The sequence below is a fragment of the Oncorhynchus tshawytscha genome, linkage group LG05, assembly GCF_018296145.1.
Source record: "Oncorhynchus tshawytscha isolate Ot180627B linkage group LG05, Otsh_v2.0, whole genome shotgun sequence".
NCBI lineage: Eukaryota > Metazoa > Chordata > Actinopteri > Salmoniformes > Salmonidae > Oncorhynchus > Oncorhynchus tshawytscha.
Window position 1 is genome coordinate 57,485,052 of NC_056433.1, and position 26,892 is coordinate 57,511,943.

General features: G+C 40.9%; 1 protein-coding gene across 3 annotated transcripts; it reads left to right on the top strand.

Annotated features, from left to right (window-relative positions):
* The first annotated feature begins 337 nt into the window (after nucleotides 1-337).
* osbpl1a (oxysterol binding protein-like 1A) lies at nucleotides 338-25,291 on the top strand. Of its 3 annotated transcripts, XM_042322141.1 has the most exons (29): nucleotides 338-673; nucleotides 4,973-5,102; nucleotides 5,339-5,424; nucleotides 5,529-5,603; nucleotides 5,760-5,871; nucleotides 6,033-6,118; nucleotides 6,282-6,426; nucleotides 6,559-6,626; nucleotides 6,734-6,778; nucleotides 6,916-6,989; nucleotides 7,168-7,231; nucleotides 7,332-7,433; nucleotides 9,282-9,404; nucleotides 9,720-9,801; nucleotides 10,060-10,166; nucleotides 16,035-16,197; nucleotides 16,694-16,859; nucleotides 18,071-18,146; nucleotides 20,066-20,200; nucleotides 20,369-20,466; nucleotides 20,596-20,778; nucleotides 20,894-21,001; nucleotides 21,111-21,200; nucleotides 21,344-21,467; nucleotides 21,833-21,946; nucleotides 22,119-22,242; nucleotides 23,232-23,322; nucleotides 23,525-23,545; nucleotides 23,854-25,291. In XM_042322141.1, the coding sequence occupies exons 2-29, from the start codon at nucleotides 4,979-4,981 to the stop codon at nucleotides 23,954-23,956; spliced, it is 2,889 nt and encodes a 962-aa protein (XP_042178075.1). In that variant the 5' UTR covers nucleotides 338-673; nucleotides 4,973-4,978; the 3' UTR covers nucleotides 23,957-25,291. The 3 variants fall into 3 exon arrangements, with proteins under 3 accessions (XP_042178075.1, XP_024277285.2, XP_024278315.2); XM_024421517.2 differs by lacking the exon at nucleotides 23,525-23,545; XM_024422547.2 differs by lacking the exons at nucleotides 338-673; nucleotides 4,973-5,102; nucleotides 5,339-5,424; nucleotides 5,529-5,603; nucleotides 5,760-5,871 and having other exon boundaries at nucleotides 6,035-6,118; nucleotides 6,257-6,426.
* Nucleotides 25,292-26,892: the final 1,601 nt, after the last annotated feature.

Here is a 26,892-nt window from a genome sequence, read left to right on the forward strand (position 1 = left end):
CAAGAAACACTACAAACTTGCGCTTCCGGGGCACAGTTTAGTTTACCATATGAAATGGAAGGACTCAAATGATTATAGTAAAATGCCATAATCACTCACGTCGATAATGAATTAATAGCTTGTATTGGAAAATATTGAAGCGTTGGAAAGTAAATTAATTAATTATATGTTAAGTATATCCCAGAAGAATAACACATGCTTTGTACTAGGCTATACAATTTGAGTAGAAATAGGTATATGATTTACATAGGGTACAGAAGTATTAATATCAAATTAATGTAATCAGAGGAGCATTTTTGTTAATGCACCACTTGCCCGGGACAAGTGCGCGTGCACATCGTGAATACCTTAGATCAGCTGATCACTGTAAACATAGATGTATGACACGCTCGCAGTTGGCACTTATCAATTGTCGTTGTAATTAAAGGCTGAAATGCAGGATGCTTGATACAGTTCCCAACTATGTGGCCTGCTGATCTGACTTGTGATGTAGTTAGTTTATGCGTATTGCGAAACACTTTCACCCGAGAGCGCACAAAACAGGAAGAGTTCCAACCGAGGGATTAGAAAATCACATGCTAATGGTAACCTAGCCTACTTCTGAAGAAGTTGAGCAGCAAAGACTGCGAAAACAATCCCCCGGCTGAAGGACACCCGCAGAACGATTTTTACGGTTAGTTCATATTTAGTTTTTCTTTGAATTGTTTGTCTTTCATTACATGTCTTCATGTTTGTGGCCAGTGTTGGTGTTAATAGTCCTAAGGTAGCCAATAATGTTCTAAAACTATCTGGGTCGTATTTAGTAGGCAAAACGTGTCACTTCGTTCATAAACGTTGTCTCCGTACTGAACACGACCCCTTGACCTTTCAAACTCATTCACGATTTATGTCAATTAGGGAATTAATCCTATCATCAGTAATGTTTGTTCACAAATATATCTATTTGTCTTTTAAGGTTGCCCAATGTATGACGTGATGAAAAAAAATGTGGTCTTCATGTGGGGAGTTTATTTCCCCCAATATCTTGTCCTCTTGCAAACATCATGATGTTGTAGCCTAAACATTTCAGATAACATTTCAAACACGTCCCATTGGCTACTCCAATCAAATTGACCCATCTAGGCGTTTTGTCTATCAAACACCTGTGATAATTTCAGGAAATTTGAAATCCGCTATTTAGTCACATACTTAGTTTTGCTAAGTAATGACTTCTCATCAAGGATGTCACAAGATAGGCCAATGTTTTTTTCATTTCTAGAATGTTACATCTACCAGTGGTGAGATGGCTCAAAACCAGGGGATGACAGAAATACTAATAATATGCGTTTTTATTTTTACTTTGTTGGTTTAGAATTTTTTTAAACTGTAAGCCTAGAAGCATGATTGCTGAATTGCTGTATAGTAGGTTCTGAAATTGACACTCTTTATGAAGGTGAGTGAAAATTACTGTAAAATATATCATTAAAATACTGAATTATATTGTATGCAAAATTATTTTATTCTAATTAATACACTTGCTCAGACAGATTTTTTTTTTAACAAGTTTTTAAAAATTCTAAAAGGTATGGGTCAAAATGATTGACACTCCTGTTTTCAATTCCTCACCTTGCGAGGATAATGGCAATGAGCTTTATTCTAAAATGTTTTATGAGTTGGAGAATATATTGGGAGGGATCTTAGACCATTCCTCAATACTGAATCCTTCCAGATCCTTGATATCCTTGTCTGTACTTATGGACTGCCATCTTCAGTTCAAACCACAGGTTTTCAATGCGTTTCATGTCCGGAGACTGAGATGGATCTTGCAAAATGTGGATTTTTGTGGCCAATTAACCATTTAAAAATGGCACCATAACATCAAAGATCCATCACCATATTTTACAGTAGGTATGGGGTTCTTTTCTGCTCAAGCAATCACATTTCGACGCCAAATCCACCACTGGTGTTTGTGACCAATGAGCTCTATTTTCATGTCATCCAACAAATGTAAATGCCTGCCGTTTGCTGAATGGCCTTGGCACTTGGATTGGAACCGGTGCTTTGGTCAGAAGATAAGAATATAGAGCTCTTTGGCCACGTACACCAGTGATGGTGTAACTACTGTAAAATATGGTGCTGTTATGGGGCTATCTTGCTTACACGGGTCCAGGGGCCCTTGTTAAGGTCAACGGCATCATGAACTTTACCCAGTACCAGGACATTTTATCCCATAACAGGTTGCTCCTGCCGGGAGGCTGAAACTTGGCCGCAAGTGGATCTTCCAGTGAGACCATAACCCCAAGCACTCATCAAAATCCACAAAGAAATTGTTAATGGCCATCTCATATTCCGGACTTGAACACCATTGAAAACGTTTGCTTTGAATTGAAGAGGGCAGTCTATAAGTGCAGACAAGGGATCTCAAGGATATGGCAAGATTCTCTATGGCAGAATGGCATAAGAACCCTCCCAATCTGTTCTCCAACTCATTAAACATCTTAGATGCTCAGTGCTGCTATCCTTTTAAGTTGAGGTCAACCGATTTTAATCAGAATGGCCAATTTTTAATTAGGGCCGATTTCAAGTTTTCATAACAATCGGTAATCAGCATTTTTGGACACCGATCTCCACGAGGAGACTGCGTGGCAGGCTAACTACCTGTTTTGCGAGTGCAGCAAGGGACCAAGGTAAGGTGCTAGCATTAAACACATTTATTTTACCTTTATTTAACCAGGCAAGTCAGTTAAGAACAAATTCTTATTTACAATGACGGCCTAGGAACAGTGGGTTAACTGCCTTGTTCAGGGGCAGAACGACAGATTTGAACTTGCAACCTTCCAGTTACTAGTCCAACGCTCTAACCACTAGACTACCCTGCCGCCCCAAATATCTTATAAAGAACAATCCATCTTAACATAATCACTAGTTAACTACACATTGTTGATGATATTATTAGTTCATCTAGCTTGTCCTGCTTTACAGTGCCTGTTAACTTATCATTGAATCACAGCCTACTTCGCCAAACGGGTGATTTAACAAGCGCATTCACAAAAAAAGCACTGTCGTTGCACAAATGTGTACCTAACCATAAACATCAACACCTTTCTTAAAATCAATACACAAGTGTATATATATTTAATATTCGTTAATATTGCCTGCTAACATGAATTTCTTTTAACTAGGGAAATTGTGTCACTTCTCTTGCGTTCTGTGCAACAGAGTCAGGGTATATGCAGCAGTTTGGGCCGCCTGGCTCGTTGTGAACTAATTTGCCAGAATTTTACGTAATTATGACATAACATTGAAGGTTGTGCAATGTAACAGTAATATTTAGACTTATGGATGCCACCCGTTAGATAAAATACGGAACGGTTCCGTATTTCACTGAAAGAATAAACGTTTTGTTTTCGAAATGATAGTTTCTGGATTTGACCATATTAATGACCTAAGGCTCGTATTTCTGTGTGTTATTATAATTAAGTCTATGATTTGATAGAGCAGTCTGACTGAGCGGTGGTAGGCAGTATAAGGCATGTAAGCATTCATTCAAACAGCACTTTACTGCGTTTGCCAGCAGCTCTTCGCAATGCTTCAAGCATTGCAATGTTTATGAATTCAAGCCTATCAACTCCCGAGATTAGGTTGGCAATACTAAAGTACATATTAGAACATCCAATAGTCAAAGGTATATGAAATACAAATGGTATAGAGAGAAATAGTCCTATAATAACTACAACCTAAAACTTCTTACCTGGGAATATTGAAGACTCATGTTAAAAGGTACCACCTGCGTTCTCATGTTCTGAGCAAGGAACTTTAAACGTTATCTTTTTTACATGGCACATATTGCACTTTTACTTTCTTCAACACTTGTTTTTGCATTATTTAAACCAAATTGAACATGTTTCATTATTTATGAGACAATTGATTTTATTGATGTATTATATTAAGTTAAAATAAGTGTTCATTCAGTATTGTTGTAATTGTCATTATTTTATATATAAATTGTCCGACTTGAATCGGTATCAGCTTTTTTTGGTCCTCCAATTATCGGTATTGGCGTTGAAAAATCATAATCGGTCAACCTCTAATTGAAAGGTATTGAAAACAGGGCTGTCAATCATTTTGGCTCCTACCTTTTTTGAGGAAAAAAAATATTACTTTTTAAACAAAATCCAATTCTTTGAGCAATTGTATTAGTATAAATTTTTATAATTTCCCAAATGTTTTGAACATACAATATAGCTCAGTATATGAATGATTTATTTTATACAGTCATTTATTTGTCATGTTTATCAAGGGTGTCAATTTTTGACCCCACTGTATGTACACATAGGAATCCTAGGCAAATCTGTTTGCATGCTCCTACTGCAACTTTCCGATTTCATTCAATAAAGAAATAATTGTATGACAGATTTCAGCAGAGTATATGAAGCAAGATTTTTATAGCCACATCCCACCCTGGTGCATCCCAGACATGTTATTTGTGGTGTACGATAAGGAAACTGTATGCTACCATTTTTCTTGCAGGGCTAGTGTGGTGACGGAAACCTTTTCAATTTGTGTTGTTTCCTTGTCCACTTAGGTGATTTCCACTTACATCTTTCATTTAGGAATGTTCCTTACCTTTTAAACCAAATAGGCCTTACAATGCATTAGGTAGTCTACATGTGTCTACATGAACTAGACACATTTTTGTCCATGATTAAAGCACAAGTTATTTGCATCTTGAGAGTAACAATGTGTACTGTATGTATGGTGCTGCTGTCTGGTTGCTGAAAAAGCCTAGATAATGAATTTCTCGCACTGTTGTAGAGAAGCTACATTTGACAGAAGTGAAACTGACCACCTTACATTTTTCATTTACTGTATGATCTCAATTAGTACTAGAGTAGATCTGATTTCATTTGTTTGGTTGAATGTGCAATGTATATCAGTATTAGGAGTAGTAGCCTAAATCTTAGTCTTTCAGTGCTGTGATCTTCTTATTCAGTTATCTATGGAGGATCTGGATCCAGAAGACCAGTTTCTGCGTCATGCCAGAAATGGGAATCTTGCAGGCATCCAGAAGCTTCTCATGTCCAAGATTAAAGAAGAGGCCAACCTCAACATCAACTGCAAAGGTAACATGAAGTAGTTGCTTGCTGCTGGTCAGTTATTTGAGTGAGTGAAGCTCTTTATTAGTATACTACAGTATTGAGGAATTTGAGTGTATCTAATCTATTTCCATTGTTGGTCTAGAAAAAGGGTTTAGCTAACTTTAGGCCCAAGGGCATAACCCTGCAGGATGGTTACACTTACTGTTATCTATCTACACAGGAATGCTAGGCAGAAATTTGAGTGTCTAATCTGTCCTCAGGTAAGAGTAAGTCTAACCTGGGATGGACGCCTCTCCACCTGGCCTGTTACTTTGGACACAGAGCAGTGGTGGAGGAATTACTCAAGGTACAGTAAGAAGCGTCTATTTTTAATTAAGAGATGGATGATTGTTTAAAACATATATATTTTGCAGAATTAATGTGTGCTCATGTGTTGGATATTCCCTGCAGGCAGGAGCAGATGTTAATTTGCCCAATAATGTAGGAGACACACCACTGCACAAAGCTGCCTTCACCGGAAGAAAGGTGCCAAATTGTACAAAACATTTTGACGTCTGTCTGTCTTTATTTTAGTTTATTTTTCATTTTATATGCATGTTTGACTTTTTGATATTCACTGTTGAATTCCATGCATGTGTTTATTCATTCACTCAACCAGTAACTCAATTATGCATTGTTCAGGAGGTTGTCATGCTGCTGCTAAGCTATGATGCATGTGCCACTGTCATCAATGGAACAGCACAGATTCCTAAAGATGTCACTCAGAATGGGGATATCAAAAACATGCTGGGAGGTAAGTGAATGTTCATAACATTAATAACAGTGTAATATGTCCAAACTATTCTGAGTATGTTATCAACTTATTTTATGTTGGCCAAAAAGAAGCACCTGAATCAGTTTTTGTTACAAATCTTTGAGTCAATTATAGCATTAATTCTTTTTCAATCCATTCAGCGGCGGAGAGGACAGAGGAGCGAAAACTAGAAGAAGAGCTTTTAGACGCAGCGAGAGAGGGAGACCTTTCGACCCTGTCACAGCTGGTGAGCGCTTGACTCGTGTTCAATACAAAGTTTGGGTCTACGCAATATCTGTTACTTTACCAATTTCGAAATAATAACTTTTCTCTCAGTGTATGATAAGAAACATATCCTTCTCGGTTTTGTCTTTTTACCCAACAGGCTCTCTTTGTCACTCTTGTTTTAGCTTAACAGGAAAAAGCCTCCAGACATGAACTGCTCTGATCTCTTGGGTAACACCCCACTGCACTGCGCTGCCTACCGTGGTCAGAAGCTATGTGCCCTGAAATTGCTAAAGAAGGGTGCTAGCCCCAACATCAAGAACAAAAATGGTAAAGATGGGCTCAGTCAGTAAATGAAAGGTTACATACTTAGAAGTTTCATGTTGGTTATTTGTAACATCCGTGCCAGTGTTCTGGTATAGTTTTCTGTATAATGATTCCTTTTCTTTGACTTGTGCACAGATCAGACTGTGTTTGACCTTGCAAACAACACAGAGATAAAGCAGATTCTGGAAAGCAATATTCATAAAGTGAGTGTTTTGTTATGTAAGAAAATTATTGAAGTCGGACTTAACCGCACATTGTTGTTGGAGAAAGCAACCATTACAAATGTTGTCTCTAAACTTGTCTCTCAAAGGGTATGACTCACCATGTCCAGATGTTTGAAGGAGCCCTTTGGAAGGTACAGTTGTTTGCAGATAAATCCACTATTTTCACTGTCATGTTGTCAACATTGAAAAGCTTATTATCACTTGATAACATTTTCATGTACATGATTGATGACTTATAAACACAAACTTGTCCTGACCCTTCTGTCAGAGTTCCCGGTTTTTAGGCTGGCGTTCCTACTGGGTGGTCCTCCAAGACGGGGTTCTGTCCTGGTACTCTAAACAGTAGGTGCTCTCTCTCCTTCCTTAGACACAAGCTTGGTCATTTGAACCTCTTCCTGATGTTCTATGATTGGTACAATCATTTCTACATCTTAAGTTAGATTCAACTGCTAAAGGACACCCTTGACCCACACTAGAATCTTACACCTATTCGTTCATTCTCTCTCTCTCTGCCTTGGAGGTTGGATGCAGCTGCCAATGTCCGAAGACAAGGCTGTAAGCCCCTGACCCAAGCCCATTGTTTGGTAGGCCTGGATTGTTTGTTCTCTCATCAGATTTAAAATGGTGACAGTATTTACTGGAATATTAGGGTAGAATATCACTGTTTTGCCATTTATTTTTCAGATCAAAGCTAGAGACAACTGCTTTTTCACGCTCAAGTGCTTTGATGACAGTGTGCATCATTTCAAAGTGTCCCCCAAGAATGACCCTGAGGCAACAAGAAAAGTGAGATATAGTTTTTTACTGAATTATTACTGTACAGTGCAATCGAAGTATTCAGACCCCTTGACTTTTTCCACATTTTGTTACGTTACAGCCTTGTTCTAAAATTGCTGAAATAGTTTCCCCCCTCATCAATCTACACACACTATCCCATAAAGACAAAGCAAAAATGGATTTTTAGTTCAAATTCAAATGTATATAGCAAAAAAAAGAACTGAAATGTTACATTTACATCATAAGTATTAAGACCCTTTACTCAGTACTTTGTTGAAGCACCTTTAGCAGCGATTACAGCCTTGAGTCTTCTTGGGTATGACACTACAAGCTTGGCACACCTGTATTTGGGGTTTCTCCCATTCCTCTCTGCAGATGATCTCAAGATCTGTCAGGTTGGATGGGAAGCGTCGGTACACAGCTATTTTTAGGTCTCCAGAAAGTCCGGGCTCTGGCTGGGCCATTCAAGGACACTCAGAGACTTGTCCTGAAGACACTCCTGCGTTGTCTTGGCTGTGTACTTACGGTCATTGTCCTGTTGGAAGGTGAACCTTTGCCCCCAGACGGAGGTCCTGAGCGCTCTGGAGAAGGTTTTCATCAAGTATCTCTCTGTACTTTGTTCCGTTCATCTTTCCCTCGATCCTTACAAGACATCCAGTCCCTGCCGCTGAAAAGCATCTCCACAGCAAGATGCTGCCACCACCATGCTTCACCGTAGGGATGTCGCCTGGTTTCTTCCAGATGTGACGCTTGGCGTTCAGGCCAAAAATGTGGTTTTATCAGACCAGAGAATCTTGTTTCTCATGGTCTGAATCTTTTAGGTACCTTTTGGCAAACTCCAAGCGGGCTGTCATGTGCCTTTTACTGAGGAGTGGCTTCTGTTTGGCCACTCTACCATAAAGGCCTGATTAGTGGAGTGTTGCAGAGATGGTTGTCCTTCTGGAAGGTTCTCCCATCTTCACAGAGGAACTCTGGAGCTCTGTCAGAGTGACCATTGGGTTCTTGGTCACCTCCCTGACCAAGGCACTTCTCCGATTACTCAGTTTGGTGGGGCAGCCAGCTCTAGGAAGAGTCTTGGTGGTTCCAAACTTCTTCCATTTAAGAATGATGGAGGCCACTGTGTTCTTGGGGAGCTTCAATGCTGCAGAATGTTTTTGGTACCCTTCCCAAGATCTGTGGCTCGACACAATCCTGTCTCGGGGGCTCTATATACAATTCCTTTGACCTCATGGCTTGGCTTTTGCTCTGACATGCACTGTCACCTGTGGGACCTTATATAGACAGGTGTGTGCCTTGCCAAATCATGTCCAATCTATTTGTAGAAACATCTCAAGGATGATCAATGGAAACCGGATGCACCTGATTTCAATTTTAAGTCTCATAGCAAAGTGTCTGAATACTTATGTAAATGAGGTACGGTACATTTTTTAAAATAAATGTGCAAAAAAATATCTTAACCTGTTTTCGCTTCGTTATTATGGCGTATTGTGTGCAGTAATTTAATACATTTTAGAATAAGGCTGTAACGTAACAATGTAGAAAAAGGGAAGGTGTCTGAATACTTCCCAAATATCATCAATACTGCTTTTCATTGCTTTCATAAGTTAAATAAAATGTTCCTTATTTTTTTCAAACAAAAACATTGTTAGAATAAAAACAGCCTACATTTGAATAAACCTACAAACAGTCTGACATACGCGCAGACAACAAATTACGCTATTCTCATAACCTAATTTTCCCCCTGTCATAAGTCATGTGAGAGCCCAATTATTAGCCTAAGAGCAGAACATGCAGCAGCACAGTGTACTTAAGTCCATCGTGCAGCTCAGATGAGTGCATGTTTGTTCTGTCCTACAGAGGTGGATGGATGCTATGGAGGAACACTCTGCCTACAGTACACACTACTGCTCTCAGGATCAGGGCAGCGAGGAGGATGAGGAAGAAGTCTTGAGTGTGGGAGAGCTGACGGAATCATTACAGGTAAAATACCAGTCTACAACCTGTTTATCTGATAGTTGCTATTTGTCTCTTGCCGTCTCTCCTCATATCTCCATCCTCCTCTCATGGTCAAAATGTAAATTCTCCTTCTGCAATTTTTAAAAATGACATGTAATGGGTGATCTTAAGATCCTTAATATTCAGTTAATGCTAGCGTACCTGTAGACTTCCGGTCATTGCGCTAACCTTAGTTAGCATTGGCTGGCGACACTTCCTTCATACTGCATGCAGAGACATACAAATGTTTCAGTATGCCTTTAAGTATGGTTGTCATGTGTTTCCCCTCCTCCCTGGCAGTCAGCTGAAGCTTGTCACCAGAAGCTGGAGAAGGAGGTTGGAGCATTCCTCTCCTTGGTGAAAGAAGATGGACTTGCTGAGAGTAAAGCCTTTTCTTTCATAGGAACTCCATTGCCACAGACATGTAGTACAATACCCTCATTCATAGCATAAATGTCAAATGTAATTGCACTTTTCATTGTATTTCACTTCCAATAGAAGCTCGTGCCTAAACCAATTGACCCATATTTAGTGTAAGACTAGGATGCAACGATAGCCCTATAAAATGTAGTCTGAATTCAGCCGACAAGACTGACTGCTCTCTCAGAACACCACTAAAATGTCTTGTTTGTCCCCTCAGAGCTTCCGCCCGTGATGCTGCAGAAGATGAAGGAAGTGTGTGAGCTGTCCAGTGAGACCTACTCTAATCTCAACCACTGCCTCAGCCTCTTCTCCAGACAGGATGGGGTACGTCACTTCACTTCTGTGTCGACTAACTTCGTTGCTCTGCCAATAGACTTTGTTTTTACTACAGATAAGAGCTCACAAAGTCACTTGATTACAGAGGATACACTCTGAGGACAAAGATTCAGAAGTATTTTGCATACACACAGCCTCACAAAAACGTAAACTGTCCCATTTCCCAGTGCTATGAGAGTAGAATCTGTGGTTTACAAACATTTGATTTGCACAGAGAGAATCAAGCTGAGTTGAGCTCCAGAATAGGGATGGAGAACATTAGGGCTATTAATGAGGCACAATTTGATGTGTCCACATGCATTTACATCACTGTACATTATATCTGATGTTTTGACTCGCTAAACATGCAGGAGAGATAAAGTAGAGAATAGATGGGTGTAATACAGGAAAAAAACAAGTCTTGGCTGGTTATGTGCAATTGAATTGGCATTTTAGTAAGAGCTTATCTGCATTATTTTACTATTATCATCCTAACCTATGATTGTGTGGAAAAGGTGAAATGAGCATCCGGGTGTAGGCCTAATAAATGTGTGATCTGGCAGGCAAATGGATTGCTACTGCTATGATGGATTATTCATCTAGATTATCAACCATACTGTGTAGGATGTCACAGCTGTCAGGGGCCAACCATTGTTAACACTTTACAGAGTGTCCCATGGCTTCCCAGATTGTTACTGTGGTGCTAATGTCTATTTCAGCTCAGAATGATGTGTTGTATTATAGGTCTCAACGATCACATAATTATAAGTGACTGTGCAATGCATTGGAACTATAATTATTATTTTGACTTTGGCCTCCTACATTTTGAGTTGAACTTGTAATATTTGAGCTGTCAAAGAGAGCAATCTCTCCGGCTTCTATCACAGGGTCATGTGGTGAATGTTTTCTGTTGGGTTGTAATTTGAAATACTTGCTACACTGGAATTTAAGGGTTAAATGTAGAAGGAATGTATATGGTGGATTCAATTAAGGGTGGATATGAGCCATGGGCTACTAAGTAAGGGGAAAGGCAATCGCATGGTTACGGTCACTGATAAGGGTGGATAGCTGTGGATTAGTGAGGAATGGGGCTGAGGTCAGGTCACACGAAGGAACAGTTTATTACCCATGTCACTTCTTTTCCTGCCTAGCAACAAAGATGTAATGTTTATTGAAAAGGAGGAGACTCCACCTAAAGGGGGGATATTAATAATTGTGCTGGTGGGAACATGTATTTGTCTTTTTCAGCTGTTTGACCCATTTGGTGAATAAACTTGGTTTGAGCTTTTTCTAGTTGTCCGTAGGTTTTTATTCTGTTTATTTAGAACCTAACAGTTCAAACAGTATTGATGAGCAGTGAAGCAGAAGAAGCCATTGCTCCAGCCTCATTCCATAAGTGGCTTCCAGATGTTGCTCTACAGCCTAGCGGTGCTACCTAGCTTCCCCTTGAGATGGGCTCTACAGCCTAGCGGTGCTACCTAGCTTCCCCTTGAGATGGGCTCTACAGCCTAGCGGTGCTACCTAGCTTCCCCTTGAGATGGGCTCTACAGCCTAGCGGTGCTACCTAGCTTCCCTTGAGATGGGCTCTACAGCCTAGCGGTGCTACCTAGCTTCCCCTTGAGATGGGCTCTACAGCCTAGCGGTGCTACCTAGCTTCCCCTTGAGATGGGCTCTACAGCCTAGCGGTGCTACCTAGCTTCCCCTTGAGATGGGCTCTACATCCTAGCGGTGCTACCTAGCTTCCCCTTGAGATGGGCTCTACAGCCTAGCGGTGCTAGCTAGATGGCTCTTGGGTGAAGGAGGCTGTGGAGGCACTCTACAGTAATGAAGTGACCAGCAGTCATGACCTTGGAAGGTGTTGCTCTCCCATACAATGGTGTACTGTACATGGGCCTGAGGGCAAACTATTAATGAGGCATAATTTGATGTGTCCACATGCATTTACATCATACTGTACATTATATCTGATGTTTTGACTCGCAAACTGTTTGTGTGAGGTGGAAATGCCTAATGTAGTGTTTATTTTTGCCCAAAAGCCCAGATATGTAGAAATTACAGAGAGATGGAAAGAATTTAAGACTAATGATGTGGTAGAATGAAGAGTGTCACTCATTTCTACATGTGTTCATGTGTCATCACTGCCAGATGGTGATGGAAAGATATGCAGTACAGAGATCACTAATCATTTGAGTGGAGAGGGAGGGTGTGTGTGACTAGGCCTACTTCATAGAGAAATAGAGCGTCTGCTAAATGACTAAACTTTCAACGTAATAGAGTGCTTTGTGGAGGATTGAACTCACTCTGGTGGATCATGACTGTCTGAAAGTGATTCTCTACAGAACTACATCCGCCATTGCTCAGAGTCACTCTCCAGCTCAAACTACTGGGACGGCAACTGTTACTACTGCTGCTATGTGCTACTACAGTACCATCATCTGGTGATTACAACACAGCATCTCCTGATGGGTGATTCTGCTACTGTTGTCATTGCTGCTGGCTCCTCAACAGTGCTCTGTTCTGTGAGCACACAGACGAATGCCAGTATCCCACTGAAGGCCTATCCTATGGGAGAAACTCTTTACCAGCAAAGCATATGGAGGAGGCTACATTTATTGTGAGTTTATTTGCGACTTGAGTTCAGTGAGCTTTGCAGTGATTGTGTTATTGTAGTTGGTTCCTGGTTTGAAGTGTGACTGTTTCACTGTGACTCACTGCTACTGCATCTTTTGGTTGTAAATGTTGTTTTAAGTATGATAACAAGGATGATACTGCCATATATATAACTTTACATGTGTTTGGGAGTCAGCAATGTTATTGCAGTGTTACAAGGACTAACGATGACTAGCAGTTGGACAGACATTTTGCATGATTTTGTAAATTAAATCTGTTGTTTCATTACTTCAGTTTGGATTTTTTTATCTTTATTGGTGAACCCTCACCAAAGCAAGGTATAATAATATCATGAGCTTTTCTGGTTATCATATGATGTTGAATATGCTATTTATAATTATAGTGAAGTTGCACAGGATGTGACTCTGATTATTGCATAATCTCTCGTTATAAAACTGTTGAGCAGATTGGTCCTAAAGTAGTTACTTACTGCCTGTGCTGTTGCTGTTAATTAATCCATTACATTCAGGCTGTTCGTTTTTTACATTGAATGAGATGTTTCAGTGGATCTTAGTGGAGGCCTAGACAGAATTCTACCAAGTCCTCAGAGACATCTTGCTGTTTGTCTATATGCTACCTTACGTTCTCTGTAAGTCTGCTTCCGCTCCCATCAATTCCCAGCTTTGGTTACAGTTGAGCTGTACTGTAGTTCACTGTGGTGTGTGTATCTACCTTCACGACTTGTGAGTTGCCCTCACCAGAAACTCTATCCTTGCTGTCTCTTGAAATGTATTTCAATTTTTAGGCTCATATATCTGGCTTTATGCAGAGAAGTACCAGCCAAGCCACAGTGTTTCAATGGATCCAAGAAATGCAGTTTTTGGAAAGGAGAAGTTCTATGGTCATGAGGTATATTTTAGGTATAGACCTTTTTTTGGGGGAATGTAAACAATAACAAACTAAAACGCCCGTCCCCACTCTACATCCGGGGGGGGATAGCTATCTCCCCCAGAGAACGCAACATGTCAAATGCACGTTACAAGCAGAAAAGTAAATAAAGTCTACTTAGAAAAAATGGAAAAGCGGCGTTACATGTAGCCTAGTCAGTGTATGGCGGAGGCGGAGCTAGCCAGACAGACACTTCAGAAGACGTGGGCTACTTGGCCTGGATAGTGGTGAGATTGCAGTTAGTATTCCATTTAACCCATCTTCAAAGGTATAATTGTAGCTCTCATTGCGGCTCTCTCATTTGTTGACAAAGTAAACATGTAAAAATGTGATTGATAATTTGAGACTAATAATCTTTCACAATAAACAAGTAATTCACACTAATACTCAGTAATAATAGGCATAGTAATGAACAAATTTTTTGTTCTGAAGATGCAGAATAATTTACATAACACAATTAAATAGTATCCAAATAGTGTAATGGCAGTGTAGTACAATACAAGGAATCCATCCATGTACAGTGCTGCAGTAGAGACAACAGCAGTGTGGGTGTAGAGATCTTGAGTCTTCTTGTGACAAGAACAGAATAGATACTTTATTGTCCACTGGTTAGAATGGAAATGTCTTCTGCTTTTCCCAACACCCTGCAGTGCAGCACCCCTAGGGGGAGGGGGGGTGTTTAAGTGCCTTTCTCAAGGACACAATGGCAGGAGATGGTACAAGGGATCCTTCCAGTTCAATTTCATACCCATTTTTCTTTTTGTCAACCTGGGCTTGAACCATTGTAGTCATGGCACCACACGTATTCATTGCCCCTGTAGTAGTCTAGCCATAGAGCAGTGTTTCCTGGTCCTAGGGGCCCAAAGGGGTGCACATTTTTGTTTTTGCCTTACCACTACACATCTGTTTCAAATCATCAACACTAGATATGTTAATCATTTGATTTGGCTGTGTAGTGTTAAGCCAAACATAATAAGGTGCACCCCTTTGGGTCCCCGGGACCAGGATTGAGAGACAGAGGTTGGTGAGGTAGACCAGCAGCTGGAAAGTTGCTGGTTTAAGCCCCAGCCCGGGCAACACAAACATGGGAATGGAACTGAACTGTGGTATGATTATGGGCTAGCATATCAATATATCTAGCTAGCTACAGTGTCTTAACGTTAAGCCTAATACTATAAAATAATGTAGCCAAGTCCTCTATAATACTTAGTTAGTGCAAGGTCCATTACTGGGTCAACTTGACAAGCCACCCCATCAGCTTTGTGGGTAAAAAGCTACAGCTATATCAGTTGTTTGCACAGAACGCAGCTATGGTAGCTTAGCAACAATACATGGATGTAGCTATTATTGTCTCACAGAATTAGCTATTCAAATGTTAGCTAGTCAAGAGTTAGCTAGCTACTGGCTAACTAGATAGAGATGTTACAGCAACCCACAATAACATTTATTTTCCTGTTGCACAAAGTTATTTTTGGGTGGCATAGACGGCTTTAGCTAGGCCTTCAGACACTTAGTGGAAAACCTTATAGCTAGCATATTAGCTAATCAAATAACACGTTTACGTTACCTGAAGTGAAATGTAGCCAGACCTTCATAGCAGTGATCCACGCACGTTGTCCTGTTTTTAACAAACCCCAACAACACCGCACTTGACCCTTATACCTCAGTGTTCGCTACCTTTTAGTAGCGAAAGCTAGCTATCGAAAACTTTCACAGGTCGGAGTGCAAATTACACATTTGGGACACAGATAAGGGGAGAGGAAGGGGAGCTAGCTACATGTTGACGGCTCTCACTACAATCAAAACTAAACAAACTTGTGCCACGCAACAGGAAGTGGTCGGGGGCCAGGGTTCAACAATCAACAGTTATAGAAAAGTATATTTTTATGTATTGTATTTTCACAGAAGATCTAGTAACTAGTATGTCTAATTGGCCATTTCCTTGCCTATTGTGGTCATCTGATCTCTGTTCCACGAGGGTCATGTTCTCTGGACAGCCATTTGAGTTGGCAGGCTTCCGTCACCTGTCCTCCACTACAACCAAACATGTCTTGTTCCTCTCAGCACTGCTTCACTCTAGGCCAGTGATGTCTGTCTGCTGATCTGAGCACAGTAATAAGAGTGATCAGTTAGTATGCTAATCTTGTAGTCTACAGACCTACACAATATAGATCCTCTCATCCGTACAGAGATCTCTGCTGATATCTATACTCTATTCACTGTATACTGTAACTTGCTTTTTGGTGTTGATATTTGTAGGCCATGACGTGCCATCAAACATATACTGTATGATTATTAATTATTGTGTGTGTGGTTCAGGTGCGCAGTCTGAAATTGGAGCAGGAGGTGGAGAAGAATAAGATCCTGTCTGAAGCGTTACAGACTCTGGCTACAGAGCACCACGAACTTGAGCAGTCCGTTGTCACAGGGTCTTCTCCACAGGGCGCGCTCAGTGAGGATGACTTCCACGACGCTGTGTCTGGTGAGTATGGCTTGTTTTTTTATTTACAATCGGATTGATTTAAAGTGAGAGAACTTGCCTCACCTGTTTGATTATTTTCTTGATGCCTTTAGCTGTTCATGTATTTTATGATCTTTTGTGTTTACATGTTGTGCTAAGATGACTTGCTTGTTTGAATGTAGTGTGTGCACCAATTTAGTTGCAGTTGAGCAATGCCTACATTCCTACAATATAGTATTCAACTTTGAAAATGCTTATAACAGTCCTTTACAAGATGGCCTGTGATGATGTTTAGGATGATTTTTGTAATGATCGATTGACCGATGCCTTCATCTGTTGGTTCAGGGCACTTTAAATGCAACTCGATCCAGAGATTAGGTTTCTCCCCTCAGGGCTTTAGGGAGGCTCAGGGAAAAGTGTCAGTTGCCGATAGCGACATGCAGTCATTCATAGCACTGTCCCTCATATTTCTAGTCCCCGTCTTTACAACATGCCTGCTTATACCTTTCCCTCTCAGACTCTGAATCGGAGCACTCTCTGAGCGGCTTTGAGACGGTGGCCAGCCATTCATTCGACGAGGAAGGCTCTGTCCTGTTCAGCAGCGAGCGCAGCAGCCCCACCAACATGTCTCGAGAGGATCACCATCAGGATGAGTCCCAACCCAATGAGATCGTGAGGCACAGGTGAGCTGAGCCCCCCTGACACCCCTCCTACCCACACAGCTTCTATCCCATCCACCCTACATCCAAGCACGCACAGACAGGCGTCCTGTTTACATTACACAGCTGTTTTTACTGGAAGGTAGAAGCTTCCGATTTGGATTGAACATGGAAAGAAAAGTCACTTTGCCTCTTTGCACAATACCTTAACTTTTAAGTCATATTTTTGTTTGTTAATGAAAATTTTGTCCCTGACTTTCCATTTGAGAGAAACCCTTTCTGTAAAAAATACAGAGGTGGAGTTTCTTCCAGGTCCTGAAGCTAAGTCTTGTTCTTTACCTTACTGCTTGTTTACTTGTGTTCCTAGACTGCCAGGATCATACCTGAGGGTTTTCCCTGTTTCTGCTAAGTCAGTCAGCGTGAATAATTTAGCGAGCCGTCCAGGCAGGAGAAAGGCTCTCCATTGAGAAGGCCGAGCAATGTGTAGGACCAGTTAAACATTGAGGTCACAATGTAATGCAGTAATCGGAACTCGGTAGGATCCTATGTTCACTGGTCCCTTCAGTCTGGAGGCTGATCAGGGTATAGGAGTGGAGGGCAGGTTTTTTTAAGGATGGCCATTAATTTGATTGCTTTTTCCACTCGGTCTCATTCAGTGTGTCAAAGAAAGAAACATGAAAAAAAAAAAACCTGTGGTGGTTGAATTAGCCAAACTCAACCAGACTGGCAGTTAGGAAGTTACTTAAATAGCATATTCACTAAATGGGATGTGTGAACTAGAGTATCCACATGTTTTTATCTTCTTCTGCTGTCTTTGTGTGAGCAAGAATTCATGTTGAATGTAGGTGTTCATATGAATGTACATGTGTCGGTCAAATTACTCTAACCATAAATAGAGTAGCAGTGAAGGTCTCAAGGAGCAGGTATTTCCATGGCTGGCTACTGGACACCTTGTATAGGGGTGTTGATTGTAGACCTGGGCCTTAGTCCAATAGTCCGCTCTGCATGTGCCTGAAACAAAACTGAAGGCTTTTGTTGCACTCAGCAGACTATATTGTCCTGAATAAGATATGACTCCTGTGTTAGTGATATAGCATCTGTTACACGTCTAATCCAATGAAACGCAGATCACTGTACCATAAGGGTAGATTCAAAGTCAACAGAGCGCACGGTGTTACTTGTGTCATTTGTACATTTACCTTTTATGTGTGTGTGTGTGATGTCCCTCACTACAGAACAAGTTTACCAGCACCCATGTTCTCCAGAAATGACTTAAGCATCTGGAGTATCCTGAGGAAATGCATTGGCATGGTGAGCTACCAACCGGCATTCTGCTTTATTGTGGCCATAATAGTCCCTGTATTAAGCTCAGTCAATCCTATACTGATGTTTTGTTCAGTAAGTAACGTACATCTATACAACTGTGTGTCTTTTCTTGGGCTACCGCTCAGAGCATGTCATAATCCTGATGTGGAATGTGGTTCAGTAGCCGGGGAGGGTAATCAACAACAAAAAAATCTAGAAAATCACATTATAGGATTTTTAATGAATTTATTTGCAAATTATGGTGGAAAATAAGTATTTGGTCACCTACAAACAAGCAATATTTCTGGCTCGCACAGACCTGTAACTCTGTCGTCCACTCGTTACCTGTATTGATGGCACCTGTTTGAACTTGTTATCAGTATAAAAGACACCTGTCCACAACCTCAAACAGTCCAAACTCCACTATGGCCAAGACCAAAGAGCTGGCAAAGGACACCAGAAACAAAATTGTAGACCTGCACCAGGCTGGGAAGACTTAATCTGCAATAGGTAAGCAGCTTGGTTTGAAGAAATCAACTGTGGGAGCAATTATTAGGAAATGGAAGACATACAAGACCACTGATAAACTCCCTCGATCTGGGGCTCCACACAAGATCTCCCAGTGGGGTCAAAATGATCACAAGAACGGTGAGCAAAAATCCCAGAACCACACGGGGGGACCTTGTGAATGACCTGCAGAGAGCTGGGACCAAAGTAACAAAGCCTACCATCAGTAACACACTACGCCGCCAGGGACTCAAATCCTGCAGTGCCAGACGTGTCCCCCTGCTTAAGCCAGTACATGTCCAGGCCCGTCTGAAGTTTGCTAGAGAGTATTTGGATAATCCAGAAGAAGATTGGGGGAATGTCAGATGAAACCAAAGTAGAACGTTTTGGTAAAAACTCAACTCTTCGTGTTTGGAGGACAAAAAATGCTGAGTTGCATCCAAAGAACACCATACCTACTGTGAAGCATGGGGGTGGAAACATCATGCTTTGGGGCTTTTTCTGCAAAGGGACCAGGACGACTGATCTGTGTAAAGGAAAGAATGAATGGGGTCATGTATCGTGAGATTTTGAGTGAAAGCCTCCTTCCATCAGCAAGGGCATTGAAGATGAAACGTGGCTGGGTCTTTCAGCATGACAATGATCCCAAACACACCGCCCGGGCAACGAAGGAGTGGCTTCGTAAGAAGCATTTTCAAGGTCCTGGAGTGGCCTAGCCAGTCTCCAGATCTAAACCCCATAGAAAATCTTTGGAGGGAGTTGAAAGTCCGTGTTGCCCAGCAACAGCCCCAAAATACCACTGCTCTAGAGGAGATCTGCATGGAGGAATGGGCCAAAATACCAGCAACAGTGTGTGAAAACCTTGTGAAGACTTACAGAAAACGTTTGGATTTTTTTTTTCTCTCATTTTGTCTGTCATAGTTGAAGTGTACCTATGATGAAAATTACAAGCCTCTCTTATCTTTTTAAGTGAGAGAATTTGCACAATTGGTGGCTGACTAAATATTTTTTTGCCCCACTATACATGCATACATACATACAGAACCCTAGTATGAAAACTAATCCTGTTCAATGTTTAGCCATGGCACAGTACTGTAACTGATTAAATGTCAGTGCTTCAGCTTTTTTTGGTTCTGTATGGACTAATTGATGCTCTGAGTAGGGTTTATGTGTGCATTTTAAAACCGTATACACTAGTATTTACATTTACACCATTACATTCAATTGTTTCGCTATAGCTTATTATGCTATGATGAGCCTATGGGATGTTTGAATTATGTGACCTTTCCATGGTGCATTGCATCACTGCTTATTCCTCATTCCAAGAGACTTTCTTATTTAATGGTTTGAAAATGGGATTCACGTAGTACAACTACTTGTGCTTCCGTTTTCTCTCTTTCTCTTGTTCTCTCTCTCAGGAACTGTCTAAGATTACCATGCCAGTGATTTTTAATGAGCCCCTGAGCTTCCTGCAGCGTCTGACAGAGTACATGGAGCACACGTACCTCATCCACCAGGCCAACGCCTCCTCTGACTCCATAGAGAGGATGAAGGTACACACAAGAGAAATGATCTGGAACACGGGTTTGATTATTGATTTATTTATTGTCAACTTTTTGGTACACATAAATTGAGAGGAAGGTATAACGCACATACTGCATGTAGGGAAAAAAAGAGTAATGAAAATTCTCTCCATCAAGTAATCTGTTTTGCATTGACAGTGTGTGGCAGCGTTTGCTGTTTCTGCTGTGGCTTCCCAGTGGGAGAGAACTGGAAAACCTTTCAACCCGCTACTGGGAGAGACTTACGAACTGGTCAGGTAAGAGTGAGGGAGGAGAACATCTCTAGGACTGGTGATTTATTTGGAGGATGAGAAGTGTTGAGCCAGCCATTTTATAGCATTGGATACTTCTCTTACCCTCCCAATCCCCACCCTTTTCTCTGGCAGAGAAGACCTGGGGTTCAGGTTGATCTCAGAGCAAGTGAGCCACCACCCACCAGTCAGTGCGTTCCACGCCGAAGGCCTGAAGAAAGACTTTGTGTTCCACGGCTCCATCTACCCCAAACTCAAGTTCTGGGGCAAGAGCGTGGAGGCTGAACCCAAAGGCATCATCACACTGGAGCTGCCCAGGTAAGCATGCTCATTCATGCACTAACAATAGTTGTGATGTTTTCTCATGTTGTCTGTGTGAAGCCAAAATGTATTGTTCAAAGACATGTTGTTTTAGAGTTATTTGTACTTCCAGGTATAATGAGGCCTACACATGGACAAACCCTACATGTTGCGTCCACAACATCATTGTGGGGCAGCTGTGGATTGAGCAGTATGGCAACTTGGAGGTTCTCAACCACAAGTAAGGGAAACACTCTCACATGTTTAGACTAAGATAGGAAGTGCAATGTGTGAATGAGGAAGTATGAAAGGGGAAATTATTGAATGGTATTTCTACATTTTTTTCACAGAACTGGAGAAAGATGCTGTCTGAATTTCAAACCCTGTGGCCTTTTTGGCAAGGAATTGCACAAAGTTGAAGGCTACATTCTGGACAAAAGGTATGATTTTAATGTTGTGGCGGCTTTGATTTAGCCAGCCTATCAAAGTACCTTGTGTTTTTCATATATTTCTCCAGCATGTTGCCATATTGGCAGTGATGTCTGCAGTTTTTAAACTGACAGTATTTGTGTTTTTGGCAAAGCAAAAAGAAGGTCTGTTCTCTCTATGGAAAGTGGACAGAGTGTATGTACATAGTGGATTCTGCTGCATTGGAGGCACATAAGAGAAGTGGGAAGAGGGCAGAGGAAAAGAAAAGCTGTAAACAGGTGTGTATGTAAACAGGTGTGTAAACCCCATAAACTCATGTAACCCCCATTTACATGGCAAACAAATACTTTCGAGTTCTCCATTCCTGAGGGTTTTTGTTTCTCCCAAGAATGTAATGTCCTGGGTGTCAAGTTAAACATGTTGAAAGTGTACAATTTAAAAAAACATGTACTGTGTTATGACAACTCTTACAGTTTTAGGTAGAAGAGCTTCAGTGGAGTGCTCCTCTTGTTTTCCTGCATTAGTTTTTGATGTATTTTATGAAATTGTATATGCAGGGCTCCCTCGTCAAAGAGACCCTGGTCCCAATGGTGACTCCCTGATTAAATAAAGCTAATAAAGCTACATTTGTGCTGTTGTCCAGGGCTCTGGTGAGGAGGTGGAGGAGATCCCCCTACCAGAGGCTGACACCGTAGAGGTGATCCCAGGCAGCCAGCTCCTGTGGAGGATAGCCCCAAGACCAGAAAACTCTATAGAGGTTAGACACATAAGAAAACACTCCTGTTTAGATGGATGGTGTATTCAAGCATACAAAGATGCAGAGGCTTAGAAACCTCAAGATCATAAAGCATAATTTTACAGTCTTCACGGCTTTGTATTGAAATATTCAGTCCTGGAAACAGTTTTTTTGTGTGTGTATGTATTTGTAGATGTACAGCTTCACGTCGTTTGCCATGCAACTGAATGAGCTGGATAAGGATATGGAGGGGCTCATCCCAAAGACAGACTGCAGGCTGAGGCCAGACATACGAGCCATGGAGAACGGAGATATTGGTAAGAATCAGGATACGTGCTTGTGTATCATCTGCAAACACTTGGTTTCAAATCAAATTTTATTGGTCGTGTAGACAGATTTGCAGATGGCATTGTAAAATGCTTATGTCTCTAGCTCCAACAGTGCAGCTCTATATCTAACAGTACAATAACAGTACAAAAATAAACATTTTAAAAAATATACAAGAAATTAAGACATCAGAACGATCAATAGCAGAGTCTGGATATATATGTATAAAAATGGTCATTTTTATTTTGTATTATTTGATTGGACCTTTTATTTAACTAGGCAAGTCAATTAAGAACAAAATGTTATTTATAATGACGGCCTAATAAAGCGGTCAAAAAGCCTCCTGCGGGGATGGGGGATGGGATTAAAAATATAGGACAAAACAAACATCATGACAAGAGACACCACAACACTACATAGAGAGACCTAAGACCACACCATAGTATGGCAGCAACACAACAACAACAACACAGTAGCAACACAACATGGCAGCAGCACAGACATAATACAAACATCGACAACAGCGCAAAAAAGTAGACAACAATACATATACTGTGTATAGATCGTATGAAAAGGTTGTGCAGTAGTTATATACGATGAGCCATGCCTAGAATACTGTATATACATATAAAGTGGGTAAAACGGTATGTAAACATTTATTAAAGTGACCAGTGTTCAATGACTCTATGTACATAGGGCAGCAGTCTCTAAGGTTCAGGGCAGGATACCGGGTAGAGGCCAGCTAGTGATGACTGTTTAACAGTATGATGGTCTGGAGATGGAAGCTGTCCCAGCTTTAATGCACATGTACTGTCTCCGCCTTCTAGATGGTAGATGGGTGAACAGGCTGTGGCTCGGGTGGCTGAGGTCCTTGATGATCTTCTTGGCCTTCCTGTGACACCTGGTGCTGTAGATGTAGCACTGAGTGCACAGTTAATCTAAGGTAGATCTGTGAAAACCCCTTGTGTTCTCCTTGTAGATCTTGCAAGTGAGGAGAAGAAGAGGCTAGAAGAGAAACAGAGAGCTGCACGCAAAACCCGTTCCAAATCTGATGACGAGTGGAAAACAAAGTAAGACTGAGAGAAATACATGTTTTGACAATTGAATTTGTTATATTCTCAATGTACACAAATATATAATTTTAATAGGGTATCCCTTCATTTAATCAATTTCTCCTTTGTTATCTGGTTTACTGCTTTATACTAATGCAAAGTCCTACTTTTCTCTTCCATTGTCATGTTCTCTGTATTGCACCTTTGCTTTGATGTGAAGAAACCCTGCCCTTGGCCCCAGGTTTGAGTTGCTTGCTCTTACATGTGCTCTGCACTGTCAAACTTGTGTGGTAGCGCCATCTACTGGTGCTAATACATACTGTGCATGCATCAGTTCTGATCTCAAATTGGAAATAATTGCATACACACCCACTGACTATTTATTACACAACCAATGCATGATTATCTTTTTAGACACTGTTTTTTTCACTTATGCAATGCTAAATGTAATGTAGATACTAACTCTCATTCATAAAATTACATGATGAAATCCTGACCCCCCCCTCCCCCTACCCACCCATGCTCACTGTATCCCTTCTGTATCTCCAGGTGGTTTCATCAGGGTCAGAATCCCCACAACGGCTACCAGGACTGGTTGTTCTCCACTGGCTACTGGGACCGCAACTATTCTCTATTACCTGATATTTATTAATGGACACTAAAGGACATTCCTTGAATAGTGAGATTTATTCTTATCCACGTCAACTTCCTTATCTATTATGTGATTCCATTCCACTAATTCATTTTTTTAGACCAGTTAATTACATCCAATATGCAAATAGGAGATTAATACAATAAAGTCTTAATTTATTACAATTAAAATACTGTGTATGAATATAACAATAATTGATGATTTTGTAATACAAAATGTTCAGCTGTTAAACATGCTTTAAAATGTAGCATTCGGTCACATTTCATGCAGCGATTTTAGATCATTTACTTTTTAGCATGTGCATTTACTCCATTGTAGCTTGGTTGACAGGGGTTCATGATTTGAGTCGCTGTTTTGTTTTAACTTCATGATGCAGTGCTTTGATTGTGTATGGTGTGATCTATCATACAGTATTCTATTTGCACAAGCCTACAACCTTGGCCCTTTAGGAACATACAGTATCCACATACTAAATCTGTTGCTCTTAATGTACAGCTGTTTTGTGTTAACAACTTCATAAAATGTTTGTTACAAAAAAATAACTGCACTCACATAATGTACATATTCTCAGTGGTTGGGATTTTTTTGTTAGTTTATAACACTTTCTTTACTTATATTTTACTATTATCCCACAGCTCAACTGTTGCTGATCCTCATTCCCATGACTTTTGAGTCCATCAATGCTCACATTCATTTGTGAGGTCACTGATTGACTGATTCATAACACAGTGGATTGTTAATATTTTGGTCGATTGCTCCATTGATTGTAGGAAGAAAAAAAATACGGGTACAATGCTTACTATTGAATGTTACCACACTGCTTAGATAATTATGATCATCACTACAAGATCTGCTCATGACGATCATTGCGGGAGAAAGTTAACTCAAGGGAACACATCTCTAAAGGTTATGGTAGTTACATGTTTTATGCACAATTCCTTTCCGTTACATTTTTCAGAGCAGTAAGCTATGCAATTATCTAAACAGAGGACTATCCCTGTCTATTCTCTAACAGCTGTCCTTTTACATTCCTCTTTTCAACTGTGAAGGGATCCTATAGGACATGGGTCATAATAGAGAATAATCTAAGTTATGGGCTGTTATGTAATTTAACAATAGGGCTAGTGTAATATGGTTGAGACTTTGTATCATGGTTATAGGGGGGAAACCCTGTTATCTGGTACTTTGAGGTTATCTGAGAAAATGTATGCAGAGGTAGTACAATCCAATTATTAGCATGACCCTTTAACTTGGTAAATAATGACTATAATAAAATAACTAACTTCTAAATGTAAACAAGTTTGTTAATTTTGTTAATTAAATGCCTTACTTTGGCATGGCTCTGGTGGTTTTTGAAGTCAATCTATGTTCCATAGAGAACATTGAAAGTTGAAAGCTTTGTTATCATTGAAAGCTTTATCGTTTTTAATTGATGATAAAAATCCACGTTGGTGCGAGCCACTACAAGGTTTACATAAAGCGACCCCTTTGAGGGGTGCACTGCAATGACGCCTATGAGCCCTCCTTCCATCCTCATGTTCCATCATGTAGCTGAATGGCACGTAGGCGGCGGAGTGGACAGGTGTCATGGCTTCATCCATTGGTACATAGACAGGCACATATCTCATCGCTGACCTTAGCTGCTAAGACCATAGGAATCCCTGCCCGGTGGATAGTTGTTCTTTCATTCCAGCAGTTAGTTGCTGTCGAAGGCCCCACAGAATTTGTGCGTCTGCTTCTTCTAACGACCAGTAGTGTGAGTCCTCACCATTATGCACAGGTATGGCACGAGGCAGGGTGCTCTGCAGCGCAATGGGACACAGATTTATTTGAGGTTGACAAACAGGCGAGGAGTCGTATGCGCACTGACGGTGGGTCGGTAATCCATGGTGGTTACCGTAGTCCTGAAGAAGGCACAGTGATGCCAACACTTTGGCAATTTACCCAATAAATGACTTGGGAGTTTATATATAGTGTGCTACTCATTATTTTGGTAACCGTAGTCTTGACATAGCATACTGGCAGGTGCACTCTTGATGATTGCTTCACTGAGCGCAACAGAATGGCGCACGATATAGTATTGGATCAAATACTTTTCCATGATTCTTGCCATATGTTGACCTCTCCATGCTTCTTCGTCGTGGTTTGTTTCTGGTGACACTTCTTAATCTCTTTGGCGCTGAGTATCTTGATAGCCTTACAGACAAAAACTAAGATGAAAAATCCCTAACCCATTTTAATATGTCCTTTTTATAAGTCCCGCTCGGATTTCTATTTCTTATTAAAGATGTTTAATTGATGCTTCATGGCAATAAGTAAGTTACTACCTCCAAATATCTTGATCAGGATGCGCAAGTGCTGCAGCGTTGTGTGAGTTTATTTCATGAAGGTCTCGGGCCTGCGCTCCTGGTGGAGGATTGCTCTGGCACTTGCGCACATGCCTCGACCGGAACTCTTCTTCGTTTAGTGGTCAGTATATAATGTGTTTTGACCTACCGGAGACAGTGAATGTGGAATTGGAAGCTTTTCAGTCACTGTTGTTTCACGTTGTTCTGTGCCTTGCTGAGATCGTGGACTACCTCTATTGTCTCTTTGACAGGTTTAACTGGTGTGTCGATTCTTTATTGGTCCTTTAGTTAGATTAGAGTTAGTTTGCTGTCAGTGCATATGGATTACTGGCCGCCCCTGGACCGGTGTCTCCGACGGTCCAGTTTTCCCGAACCTCGACTTGATCGTGTATTCCTTGAGCGTATATTGGCGGGCTCGTTTGGGGATCCACCTTGTTTGACTTCAGCTTTTTTGCTTTGTGTGTTCGCCGACTGCGGTTTTACACTGCTTGATTTAGGTCTCCAGTCAATTGGAACGGGCGTAATACTCCATTGGTTTAACACGAGGGCAGATTTGGGTCGTGCATAATTATCTTGGCGGCTGTTGAC